Raw genomic sequence first — 16,681 nt, 5'->3', positions numbered from 1 at the left:
AAAACGAAAAGTAAAAGGAATACAAGATGTAGATAAACACGAATAAGGAACAAAAAGAAAAAAAAGAAAAAGAAAAAAAGAGAACAACTGTAGTGAGGAAAAATACCCGTATGAGAACAGAAGAAAAGAAAAGAGTATAAAGCTACACTCCCAAGTACATATATATATATATATATATATATATATATATATATATATATATATATATATGCACTACCTCTACTTCTATTGTAAATTTAACTCATCCATTTGCATATAAATAGTGATAAAAAGGGGAATATCGTCAAAGGAGTGGCTGTTCTATATTTAAAATTGCTTTAAATGAACAGACAGGAAATATGTAGAATAATATCAATATACGGAAATAAAACGTATCGAATATATAAATAGAGGTAGGAAAAAACAATATACCATATAATATGTATAAAAAGAGAGAGAGATAAATACACGAATAATCAAAAAGAAAAAATTATAAAAATAATATACACACACAACCATCTTACATACATCATAGGACCATTTATCAATCGTTTCTATTTTCTCTCTCCAATATTGTTATCTCTGCTGCTTCTCCCATATAAAGACATATATATATATAATGGGAGTATCTTTTCTTCTTCATGTCTTTTTAATTAACCCAACTAATATGTACACTAGACATCATATTCTTTTAGAAGTCTTCTCTCTCCTTGTTGTTGTTAATATTTCTTTTTTTTTCTCTTTCCTTCTCTTTAGAGTGGAAATATATATATATATATATATATATATATATATATATAAACACCACTATCACTATCACTACCACTACTACCATGATGATGAGAAATATCAGCTTATTTCTTCTGCTCTATCATGATTGGAAAATTCGTAAACTTCTTCCATGCGGCGGTCTCCTCATGTATCAATAATCGCCGTGCCCGCCTCTCATGCGACTCCAACAGCAATAAATTAATTTGTGCTTTTCGCGCTAATCGATACGCCTCCCGCTCCGCCCCACGTCCCCCCGCCAAGGCATCACTTTTATCCGTAAACGCCCCAGACCGATCATTATTTCTATTTATTATTGTTGTCGCTATTGTTCGCGTTCGCAGACGCAAACTATTCTTTCGACTCTCCACAAACGCCGTCATGAGAGTTGGTAACGGAATGGGATAAGAAGAAAGTGCAGTTGCATCATCCGGCACACACACACGTTTGAGATTTAGTGGTGGGACACATGAGGGAACAACGGTGGGTGGGACGTGGAGATCGGCAGAACCGCACCAATAAGCGTGAAAGGACCACCAGATATCTTCATCATAATAAACATCATTATCATTATCATCATAGTCATCATTGTCATCATACTCATTATTATTATTATTATTATTATTATTATTATTATTATTATTATTATTATTATTATTATTATTATTATTATTATTATTATTATTATTATCTAACTTAAGGGTTTCTTTAGTATTATGGGGGTCGTGATGGATAGTATTCTTCTTTGTGGTATAAGTGATTTCTGGTGTCGGTGTTGAGGCTGCGGCTTCTTTTTTGCTGTATTGATTCAATATTGTCGTTGTAGTCTTTTTGACTGCTGCTGCTTCTACTGTTTCTCTTGTTATGATGGGTTTTGTTGTTGTTGTTGTTGTTGTTATTACTGTTGGCTCCACTGTTTCTGATGTTGCGATTGGTTTTACTGTTCCTACCACTTCTGGTTTTATTGATATAGTTCGTTTTGTCGGTATAATTGGTTTCGTTACTGATGGCACTGTGAATTCCACTGTTTCTATGGATATAATGGGTTTCACACCTATAGTTGTTACGGCACTATTATTATTATTATTATTATTATTATTATTATTATTATTATTATTATTATTATTATTATTATTACTACTATTGTTGTAGATATGTGCTAAAACCGTACGCGTGGTTTCCTCCACAGGGGCCATATCTCTAGTGGAACAACTACTACTAATCCCATACACAGCATTATTGGATTCCCCAGAAGAAGAGGCATTTTTTACAATAGAAGAAGCACGATGATCGGGGGATTGAGATAATTGACGTGTTTCCAGTACATTTCTCACACATTGCAGTACAGAAGAGGCAGAGGCAAACTTTCCCGTTCGTAGTGTTTCATTTGAATCGCGCAAATGCATTGAAGAGACGACGGTGGCACTATAAAGAGGAGAAGAAGATGATAATTGCTGTTTTTCCTCCATCTCCTCTTGTTTTAAGTGTAATTGTAATTGCAATTGTTGTTTTGGATCTGTGATGTTTGCTGTTGTATTATTAATACTTCCTCCTCCTGCTGGTGTGGATTTCTGCCGCTTAAGTCGACGTTCACGTTCCTGTAGAACTGTAAGGCATAATTGACTGACCTGACGTGATAGCGGTTCTTGCAAAGCATTAAACGTTCTATGATACCCCGTATTACTACTATTATTATTATTACTATTACTATTACTATTAGTACTATTAGTATTAGTAACAGTAGTAGTATATTTACTTCTATTAGCGGAAATCCAACTTGACGGTGTCACAGATGTGGTGTTGGCACGTGTAAAAGGTACACTTTTCTGCAAATCCTCCATTGTCGATGATGATGATGTTGTTGTTTGTTTGAGATTTCGTTTAATCCCATCACTCTTTCCTACATGATGATCATTGCATATAAATACCGAATTTGACGGAGGTGTACTAATCATATAACTATCTTTTTCTACCAATGTACTTGTTGAGGTTATACAGGTAGTGGAATCACGATTAGGACTCATTTGTTTATTAAGAAAAGAGGCATCTTCGCTATGCTCACGTGAGGCTAATGGCGGCATTACACGAAAACAATATGATGATGGTCCACCAGCGCCACGACTCGCCAATCGAATAAATGGTTTTTGCCCAGAAGTTCCAACAGCCGCCCCAACATAACTACGAGAACACGATATAGCATGACTATTACTATTATTATTATGATTATTATTATTCTTATTATTATTATTATTATTATTATTATTATTATTACTATTACTATTACTATTACCATTATCACCATCCTCTAATTTCTCTTCTTCTTTATTATGGTTTGTTTTGGATGAAGTGCCTATTCCTGTTCCTGTATATAATACATCCGGACTTTTCTTTTTTTCGGATCTAGATAGTACACTTCTCCTTATTCTCTCCTGATGTTGTTGTGGTACTTCTTTAAATTCCGGCATTGTCAATAATGTTTGTTTTTGTGTTTGTGTGGGACTTCCAATAATACTTCTATCTTTTCCATCACGTTCACTCTTATCACTATTGTTATTATTGCTCTTTTTATTCTTCTTTTCTTCTTCTTCTCTGCTCTGCACAGATTCCTCACTAAAGAGCGGATAACCAACAAGTGCTATTCCCCTGGATACCTCACTACGTTTACTTTTCGATAAAACGTGTGTTTCTGCTAATCCCGCCACTATAGTACTGCAATGTGAAACTGTTCTAGACCCAGCAGGCGAATGAGATTCACTTGAGTATGAATGTAAACTACTGTATGTGCCTTGGCGAAAGATACGGGAGTTGTTTGTGGGTGGTCGAGTCATGCTTGCAGGAGAAGCCATTAAGGATGATTTCCCACTGACACTCGTATGCATATTCCCATTCGTACTATTCATACTCGTCTTAGTAGTAGTAGTAGTAGTGTTATTAGTAATATTAATAGTAGTATGCGGTGTAGCAGTGATGGAACTAGACGACTTTGCCGTAGATGTACGTCTTAAACGACGTGTACCTTGACTACGTGAACTCGTATATTCTTTACTATTCCCATTACTGTTACTATTACTATTCTTATTACTATTGCTATTATAATGATGATGATGGTTATCGTTATTGCCAAAGTTCAGGTGTACGGTGTTGGGGATTCCCGATGATGTACGGCGTGTATTATGGATAGATCGAGTCGCTGTTAGCAGTGTTGTATTGCCATTCGTCGTAATTGTATTATTATTATTATTATTATTATTATTATTATTATTTGTAGTTGTAGCAATAGCAATAGCAGCAGCATGTGTAGTAGTGGAAGAATAAGAAGAAGCGGGACATGTTGAGTGTAGTACATTTGGTGTTCGTATATTGCCCTTTTCTCGCCATAAATCGGCAAGTGTATTGTGTCGTTTTTCACTCTTCATATATAGTTTCTAGACGTGTATATATATAGATAGATAGAGATAATACTAACAATAACAATAACAATAATAATCTTAATATATATATATATATATATATATGTTGTTGTTTTCTTCTTTCTTCTTATTTGTGTGTTGTTCCTGTCACTGATAATTGACTTTTTCTTTCTCTATGCCCTTCACTTCAGTCCTTTACTTCTTTGTTTATTTTGTTTTTAAAGGATCCCTAGGGAGATGAAAGAGAGACGAAATCACTAAAATAAATAAATAGAATAAAAATTAAACAAAGAAGTGAACAGAACACTTTTCAACTCTCCCTGCTATGAAGAGCGGTTCCCCTCTTCTTCTTCTTATTCTTTATATCTTTTCTTTTCTATTTATCCTCTTTCTTGTTCCTTTATTATGGAGTCTCTCCCTTTTTCTGTTCTTTTTTTATTCCTTAACTCCACCCCACTCTAGTTGGAAAGAAAAAGCAGAAAAAAAAAGACTATTCACGTTAGAGACCCCCAATGAAAAGAGAAAAAGAAGAAAAGAAGAAAGGAAAAGAAATCCCATATATATATATATATATATATATATATATAGAAAGAGAGAGAGAGCATAGGTGTAAGCTATTCATAATCAAAATTGGAGGAGAAGCACTAATAAAAGGAAGTCCACCCAACGATCTGTAGATACCAGTGACTCATTACTCTACTGCAAATAGTAATATAGCAAACATTGAAAGCAAAGAAAAAAAAACATAAAGAAGAATGCAACAATAAAAGTACAAAGAAAAACATAACGAATGTTGTCTACGAAAAGAAATCAGCTTGTAGCAATTGAAGTAATTTTTTTTTCTTTTTGCTTCTTTCTTTGTTTTGTGGCACTATCTCGAATACATATACAAATACAATCATATGTATGCATGTATATATATATATATATATATATGTATATATAGCTGCAGGAAACAGAAAGCAAGAAAAGAAAAAAAAGAAAAAGAGTGAATGGTGTAGGAACTCTTTGTAGTTCACTACATAATCAAAGAACTAAAACTGAATAATAATAATAATAATAATAATAATAATAATAAAGAAAAGTATTCCGCTGCAGAATAGAGTTTAAGCAACCGTATTTATTTCTTTTCTATTTCCCCTCATTCTCTTTATCAATATAAAAATCAAAACAACAAAAAAAACAAAGACTCAAATAGATTTTTTTCCTCCTAGAGAGCACAAGGTGTATTTTTAACTCGCTCAGATAAAGTCAAAGACACCAGAAACAAACAAAGATAAAGAAAGAGAGAAAGAAAAACATGACATATAAAAAGGCTCCTAAAGGGAGCAAAGGAAAAAAAAGAAAAACGTGAGACATTCGCCATCCCACTCATACACTCTTTTTTTCCCGTTTTTTGTTTTTGTTCTCTTTACATTTGTTTTTAATACTCCGAATTGGTTTGTCTTCTTTCCGTTATATATATATATATATATATATATATATATATATATATATATATGCATATTCTTTGCTTTCGTAAAGGTTTTCTTTCCTTTTTTATGTTTTAACTTAATTTGTCAGTTCTTCTTCTAGGAAGAAAAAAAACAAAAGGTAATGGAGATGTGAGGAATGTCACACACTCTCTCTCTCTGTGCTTCTGTGTACATTCCCCACCAACCCACCTGCAAATAAATGGCTGTAGTGGATTGTCTACATTATAAACAATAAAAGAAAAATAAAATGAAAAAGAAAAGAAAAAACAATGGATTTTGGTGTTCATACAAGAAATAATGAAATGATGTGGAGTGCTTCTTCTCACATCATCATTGCCACCCTTCATCCCTTTCTGATTTCTTCAATTCCATATATATACAGATATATATATATATATATATATATATATATATATATATATTACCTCCGCGTTTCTTTGTACATGTGTGAGAATGAAGAAAACAAGATAAAGTAAACAAAAATAAATAAATGAATCAAGCAATGTAAAACGAAATCAATAGCTAGCACTCACTGGTACACATAAGAGTAGCAAGACGCTCTCTCCATACCCCCACCCTTCTTTTTTTTCTCCTTCACTGATATTATTATTTACTATAACTATTATTATTATTATTATTAACATTATGTTGTTTTTCCCTTATCCTTCTTCTTATCCTTATCTATCTATCTTATCTTTCCCCTATGCACGTCGTTCAATCAGAATCACACTACAGTTATCCATCCCAATACCCTCTTCATTATCGCTCGGTGCCACACACTGTGCAAAGATCCCCGCTGCCGATGCCAACAATAACGCATCCACAGATGCCGCCTCTCCTCCCATTTCTCCTTTTATTTTCTTTGCTCCTATTCCTTCTTCTTCTTTTGTTGTTGTTGTTTTCTGTGTATCCCGCATTCCCGCCGCCATCTCTCGCGCCCGCACCACCGCCTCCATCGCCGATCCCGCCACATCAATATCACTCTGCGCATTCACAATCGCATGATGCACCTGGTGCAGTGTGGCGCTATCCCACACCCCGTCACACGCCACAATGACGCCCCACCGCGCCGCCTCCCCGGCTGTCGGCACCGGTGTAATCGTGACGTCCGGCACGGCAACAACGGCCTGTTCCGTCGGCCCGCGTCCGCCGGACTGTTTGAAGTCGTAATCGCCCAACGCCCGCGGGACGGCGAGGCGCCCTTCGATGCGGCCGCCCTGCAGCCGATAGCCCGCCGCGTGAATGCGATTGGCCTCCACGGCGTCTGCAACGCGGTGGGTGGTGCTGATGCGGCGGATGGCCGTTGGCGTGTACACCGCCGCCCCGCTGTCGCCGAGATTGGCGCAGAGAATAAAGTTGGCGGTGATGCCCACAACGCAGGCGGTGCAGCCGGTGCTGTGGTAGTCGCCGCGGAGGCCCTCCACACTCTGCCGCAGGGCCGCATCCAACGAGAGAAGCGCCTCCTCCATGATGCCGGCAAAGTAGGCACGCAGCATCTCCATTTCCTGGCGCGAGACAAGGGGAGACCCCGTACCGCTCACTCCACCAGTCATAATACCACTAACGCCATTAATACCACCTGCAGCTGCTGCTGTTAAGAGAGGACTACCAGAATTAACGACACCGCCAGCAGCAGTATAGATAACATTACGTTCAGCTACACCACCGCCCAGGGCAGTGGATTGATCTGTCGGTGAAAGTGAAGTGGTGGAGGAGGAAATGGAGGCGGTGTTTTCAATGTGCCGTCGTACAGCCTCTGCGGTGAGGACAACCTCTGTCGCATTACTTTCAAAAATGTTATTATTGTTATTGTTATCATTGTTTCCTTCGTTATGGTTGACTTGACGATGGGTGATGCTCTCACGTGCCCCCGTAGGAGATCGCTCCCCAATAGAAATCACCTGCGATGAGGACTCCAACTCCAACTGAAGAAGTAGTGAACGTGCCTGTTCATTATCATGACGTCCGGAGGCCACGGCTTTGCGTAAATGTGATTCAAATTGACTCGCCGCCAGTTTAGCCACCGCATCCCCACCGTGTCCATCAAATACACAAAACACCGCCATTGCAATAGTCTCCGGTAGTCCATCATCATCATCATCATCATCTTCCTTCTTCTCTTCTTCGGCAGCTGTTTCCGAAGTTGACGTAAATGCCGGAATATCAATCACAAAAGCGGCCTCAGCGTCTTCTTGTGTTGATCGCCATCCCTGTACTTTGGCTCCAAGTGAAACAAGCCTCGGCGCCGCCTCACCTACACAAAGTACATTATTCTCATTTAATAGGTTTGCAACATCTCGTGTAAACGGTCGTCGACGTGGTGATGCACTGCATCCACCAGTGTGACTATTCTGTTCTACAGCAGTAGTATTCTTCTTATTGTTGTTACTATTGGTATTATTATTATTATTACTATTGTTGTTGTTGTTATTATTATTATTGGCATTGTTTTGAGTATCGTTACTATTTAATGCACCGATAACTCGCTCATTTCCTGCATCTAGTGGTAACAACATAGGAGAAGCTGCCACAGATGGTGATAATGAAACGATTATGTTTGGACTTGCTGAAATACTAAGCCATCCTATTTCTCGTCCTGGAGAGAGATGTAAACTAGAGTATCGTCCCAGTTGTTGTGGTTTTTTTAACAGTACATTATATCCAACACAAGATATATCACGAACAGCCTCATCAAGATACGTTCCACGAGTATAGGCAAGATGATCCACTAATGGGTCATATATCTCTGTATACTTCCATGTAAAGCAATTACACTTTTCACACCAAAATATGCGATCAAAACTGGTCATAATATCAAGTTGATTAAGAAACAAGGTACAGTGCTCTTTACACTCTTGGTAGTGTTTTGTGACATGAGAAGGGCAAGTAGATTTTAAACAGTGTAGACAAAGAAATGCCGCAGGACGACGATTACAATCAGCACAGTGATGATATAGTTTATGAGCGTGGTGTTTGGTGTAATCAAATCCTTTGAAGTGTCTTGTAATAAACTCCATACTGCATGTACAACGTGAATTATCTTTTTCTTCATCATTTGTTTGGGACACAACATTGCTATAGTTATCTCCATCTTGTGGAGGTGGATTGATGTACTTTCCAACTTCTTCACGACCTGAAATAATGACAACTCCATTATCGGCATTAAAAATAAGTCGAGCGGCAATTTTACAGTCCACATTTGGATCCTCCTCTTCTGGATCGGTAGTATACGCCGCTGAGACACTTCCAAATACAAATCCATCAGTCTCAACATCATCATCATCATCATCCTCATCATTATTATTATTATTATCCTTATCATCATTGTCATTGTTATCAATATCACCCCTATCACCATTTTCATTATCATTATATCTAGTAGCTCTCTTTTTACTTTTCCTGTTTGTTTTACTACCTTTCTTTGACCTTCCACGTTGTCTCAGTGGAGAACTACGCATACATGCCTCTTCATTACTGCTCTCAGGCCCTTTTCTCTTACTTCGCGCTGATCGATTAGCCGCACGAATACGAATCACTGAACTCTCAAATGCTGTTTTACCATCCTCTAGTAACTCATAACGTGGGATAAACACATGTTCTTCCGTTTCTATTAATCCAATCTTATCCGGGGATCCTTCAAAAGAGTCATTGCAATCCATTTCTAAAAGTTCATCCGGTCCACTATCCCCACGCACCTCACGACTCGTATCCTCATCCATCATAGCCTGACTTGGATTAGTTGTAAGAGTGTTGAAATGCTGCAGTTTGTGCCGTTTCGTCATGGAGAAGTAGAGACTCGAAAAACTACTCTTACGTCTATGCTCACGAGTGACAGCAAAGTTAGAAGGAGTATCTGGTGTTTGTGCAAATGGTAAAGATCCCTCCAGATGTGAGGCGGGTGAAAATAACATCGATGGATATTGTCCACTTTCCGCCCGGTTCGATAAAAGTTTAAAATTGCCTACAAGCGTGGAAGTTGTCTTGCTCATCTCAGCAGATATTGGCATCGGTGAAAAGATGCCTGTTGTGGCTGTTGATAACATAGTTCCTCCTCCGGATGGACGTTTTAACATCTTATCACGCTCACGTCGCTCATTACTGGTGTGGATTCCTGTGTATGTGGATCCCGTTGTATTCATCAAAGACGGAGGGCTTTGCGATGGAAAATTTCTCGATACATCATTGTTATCTTGTCCCGTACTATCAATTGTAGAAGTACCGTGGTGAAATGAGGTTGTGGCATTTAACAATGGTGGTGGTGAAATCAGAGAATCGGAACTCTCTTGTTGTTGTTGTTGTTGTTGTTGTTGTTGTTGTTGTCTTTGTTGCTGGTGTACATCTATTCTCTCTCGTGGGGGTGAGGGAATCCTGCGAGACTCACCTTTATCCTTTACATATCTAGCACTGCTGATAGTTCTCTTCGTCGACTCTTGCTTAGAATCATCCTTCGCCTTTGCAGAGGCTGGGGAGGTGAGGGGTGAGAGACGTCGGGCTGAGTTGATTGGCATTAATACGGGAATAACAGGCCGCAATAGTTCATTATCTACACGCATTGGTGATAATGATTTGGTTGTGGTGACTGCGGTTTTTGTGGTTTTTGCGCTTTTTGTGGTGGTTATTTTTCTTGGTGATGCATCACCACCGTATTGTGTCCCATTCTTATTCTTATTATTCTTGTTCTTCCTATTGTTGCGGTTGCTGCTTCCACTTGGATTACCAATATCACTATTTTTGTTTTTACTTTGAGTAGACTTTTTGACGCCTGTACGTATGAAGGTGCTCAGACCGGTGTCTGATGTAGACCGAGGCGTATTATTTACCTGACCTTCTCCTTCTCTTTTGCCACTTGTAACTACGAACTTATTTGTATTACCACTCTTATTATGACAACTTCCATGCTGCAATCGTTTCATTTTTGTTAATTCCCTCGGTACATGATTGTATTTTTGCCGAGAATAATCATAATCTTCTTTTTCTTCTTTTCCTTTTCCTTTTTGATTATAACTGTGGTGTGTGTCATCCTTCTTCTTTCGATGGGGAAGCTCGTTTGGTGGAGAAGATGTCACACTACTGCCAGTCCGCGATGGTGGCCATGTACTAGAAAAGGAAGAAGACGTATTCTCTGCTGTTGTATTCATATGCAGTAACTCCACCGGTTTTTCTTTGTGTTTTACATGCTGTAATTGTGATTGTGATTGCATATCTTTTAACTGCGGTGGGGATGTGGATAAGTTTCTTCCCCTTTCTTTTTCTTTTTCTTTTTCTTTTTCTTGTTGTTGCCATAGTGGCCCTACATGATGTGGTGGGGAACGGGCGATGCCGTACCGTTGAAGATCTTTAAATGATATTCGCATCGTATCATGTTGAGACTTCACACTGGGCGATTGTAGACTCAACGTCTCATCTTCTTTAGTTTTAAAACTCTCCCTTCGACTATTACTATCTGTATTTATATTCATTAAACTTCGTGGACGTGGATGATTGACGGAATAAGTGAGTTGTGTAAAGCTGCAGGGTGGGGGTGGGCGTTTTGCCTCCGGTTCTTTACATGCCTCTTGCCGTTTCTCCTCTGCCAATCGTTGTCTCTCTTTAAATGATAGTTTTGGTTTCTTTTGAGAAACTGGCTGTGGTTCTTTTTGTTGTTTTGCTTCTGCTTGTGATTCCTCTTGTTGTGCACGTAACACATCTGTCGATATCGCCATACTTGTTGTTTTCACTACTGTCGTTGTTAAGGAGTTGTTATTACTATTACTATTACTATTACTACTATTATTATTATCATTTTTATTATTATTGCTATTATTATTGAGACGGGCGGATGTCTTGTGTGAGAAGCTGTCGTGGGATAAAAACTGCACGGGCATCTGTGGAAGTGTGATGTTGTCGTCATTTGTGCTCTTCTGCATATTCGCCAGTGATGGAGTCTTTTGAAGGGAATAATAATAATAATAATAACAGTTTTGTTGTTGTTGTTGTTGTTGTTGTTCGGTGGGTGGACTGAGTTCCTCCACGTTGAGAATGGGAATATTGTTATTACTGTTATTGTTATTGTTGTGATGTCTCTTATTACTACTACTAATACTACTAGTACCAGGGATATTCATAGATACTGAAATGCACACTCACAATACGTATATATATATATATATATACTATCTCTCTCCCTCACTCGCTCACTCTAAATATATAGATGAATGAAATACGTTGTGTTTTCTTTTCCTTTGTCTGTTTTGTCTATACTTTCGTTTTATTGTTGTTCTTGTTTTCCTTCCTGTGATAAAGATGTATAATTAAGTATATATGTACTGTTTCTTGTTGAAGCCACGAAGTACTCTTTTAATAGTAGAAGTTTCTTTGCTTTTTTTTCTTTCACTATCTCTCTTATATACTTCGCGCCTCGTACACAAATACTTTTCTCTCAACTCTTTTCTCTTCTTTTCTTCTATTTTCTCTTTTTTTGATTTTCTGCACTCTTCTGTTCCCTACGGCCGCTGTTTCGAATCAATTCTGTTCTCCACGTGCTGTGATGTGCCTCTTCTCTCCCACACACACAGTACAATACAATACAAATATAATACAACCACGTGTGAATGGAAGAAAAGAGAAGAGAAGAAATAGATCCTTTTATTAGAAATTAAATAAAATAAATAAATAGAGAACAGAAAAGGAGAGAAAGGGGAATATATAGATATATAAGTATAAATAAGGTATATATATATATATATATGCTTCAAAGAAAGATATCAAAGGTGTCAATGTAAAGAGCAAAGTAGTAAAAAAAAAGAAATAAATATTGAATTCGTAGTCATTTTAACAGATAATACTCATAGGGGTAATCACATTTGTAGCAAGAGTAATGGCAGTCATAACAATAGCTGCGTAGTAATAAAACTGAATAAAGATAAAAAAAAGAGGGGAATGGGAAAAGAAAGACAGATAACAAAAAACTAAAATAACGTTTAAAAAAGCAAAAAAAATGAAGGAAGGAATATTTAAAAAAAAAGCAAAGGCACGCCCACAAAAAAAAAAACCATCATATGGATGTGAAGTATATAGTTATATATATATATATATATGAAAACGGAGAGAGAGAGAGAGAAAGCAATAAAAAAAAGAAGTCGTTTGTTTCATTTTCTATTCCTTCGTTATCTTTCCTCTTTCAAGCAAATATTTGCCCTATCTAATCATGCCATTTTTATCTTTCTCTTACACTTTACTGTTTTGTTTTTGACTTTTTCCTCTTTTCACTCCTTCATCCATCTGAGCCCTATCATTCGCTGCATCTCTCTCTTTACCTTGGAGTGAGTATGGGTGTTAGTGTGTTTCAAAATAGAAAAAGAAAGAAAGAAATTGTTGTTCTTTTCACTTAACCTCACTCCAGCACTTACTTACTTACTTATGGAGTTTCTTCTGCAGTTATTAGTGTACGCCCCCAAACGGAAGTACTTACGCAACCACAAATCCCAGAATATATATATATATATATATATATATATATAATGTAGTTTAACCTTCTTTCTCTACTTTTACTTCTTCTTCTTCTGCCTCCCTCTCCTTCTTCACTAATGTCGGTGTGGTTGTGGGTGAATGCAGATTAAACTCAAATCCCGCAAACGCCCGACTGACCGGATCCCTCGGATCACACGGCTGATCCAACTGCGCCACTCGCGTACTTTCCCGCAAGAATCGCTTATCAAAATACCGCAAATCATTCCACCGCACATTCGGCACAAACTTCGGTTTGATCTCCCGTCGCAATAACTTCTTAAAGTCAATTGGTTTAAAGAATGGATGGGCGCAGAACTCCTCCCCCGTCGTCATACGCTTTGCCGGATCCTTCTCCAGCAGCCGCTCCAGCAATGATCGCAACTCGGCTGAGAAGTGCGACGGACACACCAGTGGTTTGTGCAGAATCATCTCATACATCTCCCGTGTGTTGGTGGAGTAAAACGGGGGAATGCCGTCGACCATTTCGTACAGAAATACACCGAGACTCCACCAATCGACGGCGGTGGTGTGGCCGGCACGACTGACGAGTTCCGGCGCCATATACTCCGGTGTGCCGCAGAAGGTGTGTGTGCGATCATCTGCGTTATTATTATTATTATTATTATTATTATTATTATTATTATTATTATTATTATTACCCACTTTGAGTTTGGCGAGTCCAAAGTCGGTGAGCACAACATGTCCATCCCTGTCAAGGAGTAAATTCTCCGGTTTGAGATCACGGTATAATACACGATGGGCATGTAAATACGATAACGCACTTCCAATCTCCGCCGCGTAGAACCGCGCCCGATCTTCACTAAAGCGATGACTGCGTTGTAAGTGAAAGAAGAGTTCCCCACCGCAGAGAAACTCCAAGACAAGAATTAAGTGCCGACGGGTTTGAAAGGCATAATATAATTGCACCACAAAGGGGTGGGAGACTTGACTAAGAATGAGTTTCTCCGCATGTGTGTGGGAGACCATGCGGCGTTGGACAATTTGTTGTTTGTCTAATATCTTCATGGCGTATATTTTGCCTGTGGTCCGATGTCTTACACGCATGACTCGACCAAAACTCCCTAATCCAATTACCGTTAAAAGTTCAAAATCACGTACCGATATATTTTTAGTATTATTATTATTAGTATTATTAATTCCGATGGCATCATTACTGCTGTATAATACTTCTTCTGTGCGGTCCAAGTCATCTTCAAAGTCATCCTCCTCTCCATCTCTTATTGCTGTTGCTATTGTTGTTGTTGTTGTTCCTATACAATCTCCTTCTTCTTTTCTTTGTTTTTGTTGTTGTTTTTTCCGTTCTTCTCTGGCTAGTGTCACTTGTTCTTTAATCGCCTCCACCCATCGTGTCTTTTCTGCGAGTGTTGGGGCGGAAAAGACGTGTCCGCGGGCGAGTCGAGGGCCAACAATGCAAAACGCATTCGGGTGAATCGCCACATCCATGACTTTGGCGCCTGTAATGTCTATTAATCCCCGTGGTGCGGGATGTGGGGGCACATCATGTTGAACACGAATACCAGCACCAGTACTAGTAGGAATACTACTACCACTATTATTATTATTATTATTATTATTATTATTATTATTATTATTATTATTATTATTATTATTATGCTCCATCGTAGTATCCATCGTAGTATTAGTATGATGATACGTACTACCAATACTACTATTATCATAATCATAGTGGTTCATATGACTATTCATATGCATACGATTACCATGCGGTGTACTCCTTATAGGTGTATTCGTTCTATGAATGGAATTCAAGTAACTATCATCCCCATCACTATTCCTACTCCTATTTATATTCCTATTCCCATCCTCTTCTCTCTCCTCCTCCGCTCTTGCCCCACTCTTCCCATACAAGAGAAACGTCCCCCGCAGTTCAAAGTAGCGGGCGTACATCTTCTCCCCAAAGAACACCGACCGCTGCCCCAGTTTCAGCAGCCAGCCGCCAATCCGCAGCGGCACCGCCGGCACGCAACACCGCCGGCACACCCGCTGCCGCTCACGCCGCGACCACGACGGGAATATCGCGCGGAACGCCAGACAGCCCGCACACGTCAGATACCCGCAGCGCCGGCAGTGGTGGCGGGTGAAGCGGGCCACGGCCCTCCCGCAGACATCGCAGGCGCTGGCGCTTTCGTCCGGCTGCCACAACTTCCCCGTGCAGCCCCGCGTGGTGCACTCCCAGCGCCTTGGGGGGAATTTCGTGTGGGGCGGGGAGTGATGCGCGCGGCACTTTGGGCAGCTGGGGGCGTAGACACGTTGGATGCGGCTCGCAAAGGCATCAGTGGGCTGCGGGATCGCGTTAGCGGTGTTATTGCTATCATTAGTGTTGTTCTCATTATTGGCATCTGGAAGGATATCGGTGTTGACGGCACTCATTTTTCTGGTGATATAATACACACGGTATTATTAGTATTATTATTATACTTTGGCTTCGCTTTCGTTCTTTTTTATTTATGTCGTTATTTTTTTTTTTTATATTTATTGAAGTTCTTCTCGATTAGATGGTCTAAAGAAACGGAAAGAAATATAAATAAATAAAAAAAGGAAACTATAAATATTTCTTTTTTTTCTTTGTTACTACTGTGAAATACTCCAGTTTTTTTTTATATTCCCTTCTTTTCTCTCTCTTCCTGTGAATTTATTTATATATGTATAATATATAAACAGATATATGTATTACTATGTCCCTTCCTTGCAAAGTGCAGGTAGAGATGATTTACAAGGTGAGACCGCAGAGAAGAAGAATAAGAAGAAAAAGAGTGATATAAAGAAATATACATAAGTATATAAATAAGAGAATATATAGTGAAAGAGAAAATATATTAAATTGCGGTAATACATCACACTACACAGAAATTGTTTGTTTTTTCTTTAAAGTAGACGCACCATATATACCCACACACACGCACAAAGAGACAAAACAAGAAAGAATGAAAAAAGACATATTTATATATAAATAAAAAGAGTAACTCAGCATCAGACCCAGTACGTTGCAGAAAAGGAATTATAATAACAACAATAATAATAATAATAATAATAATAATAAATATTATTATTATATATATATATATATATATATATATATATAGTTTCCCCCTCTCCCGACACAAACGAATAGATAAGATAAATAGAGAGATAGATCTACGCACTCGAAAAAGAGAGGAATCAATATTTAAAAAAAAAGACAGCGAAAAGAAAATACTGATGAATGTAAACAAAACACAATAGAAATAGAAATATAAAAAAAAAGGAACGTATCTTGATAGTAAAAAGAAGTTTCTTTTTCTTTTTTCCTTTTTATTTCTATTTCTATTTCTATTTATTTTCTTAGAGTTACCACTGTAATGTAAACATATATATATATGGCAAAGATATAAATAGAAAAATAGATAATATACTCAGTAAATGTTAAAGATGTAAATGAATAAATAAATAAGATATATATATATATATATATATATAATTACACATGCCATACACTTTCCTGTATATACACAGTGTTCCATTAATATTATAGATATATTC

General features: G+C 38.1%; 3 protein-coding genes across 3 annotated transcripts; all 3 read right to left on the bottom strand.

Annotated features, from left to right (window-relative positions):
- Nucleotides 1–833: 833 nt before the first annotated feature.
- Nucleotides 834–4,163, bottom strand: LSM04_000287 (uncharacterized protein; the record flags this gene model as incomplete). The annotated part of the gene is made up of 1 exon (XM_067330520.1): nt 834–4,163. The coding sequence occupies one exon, from the start codon at nt 4,161–4,163 to the stop codon at nt 834–836; it is 3,330 nt and encodes a 1,109-aa protein (XP_067194449.1).
- A 2,170-nt stretch (nt 4,164–6,333) lies between these two features.
- LSM04_005345 (PPM-type phosphatase domain) lies at nt 6,334–11,736 on the bottom strand (the record flags this gene model as incomplete). Its single annotated transcript, XM_067330519.1, has 1 exon — nt 6,334–11,736. The coding sequence occupies one exon, from the start codon at nt 11,734–11,736 to the stop codon at nt 6,334–6,336; it is 5,403 nt and encodes a 1,800-aa protein (XP_067194563.1).
- Nucleotides 11,737–13,138: 1,402 nt separating this feature from the next.
- Nucleotides 13,139–15,532, bottom strand: LSM04_001751 (Protein kinase domain; the record flags this gene model as incomplete). Its single annotated transcript, XM_067330518.1, has 1 exon — nt 13,139–15,532. One exon carries the CDS (start codon nt 15,530–15,532, stop codon nt 13,139–13,141), a length of 2,394 nt encoding a protein of 797 aa, XP_067194472.1.
- Nucleotides 15,533–16,681: the final 1,149 nt, after the last annotated feature.

This window comes from Trypanosoma melophagium, assembly GCF_022059095.1.
Source record: "Trypanosoma melophagium isolate St. Kilda chromosome Unknown ctg11segment0, whole genome shotgun sequence".
NCBI lineage: Eukaryota > Euglenozoa > Kinetoplastea > Trypanosomatida > Trypanosomatidae > Trypanosoma > Trypanosoma melophagium.
Note: the sequence above shows the minus strand (reverse complement) of the source record. Positions and strands in the feature narration are given on the sequence as shown.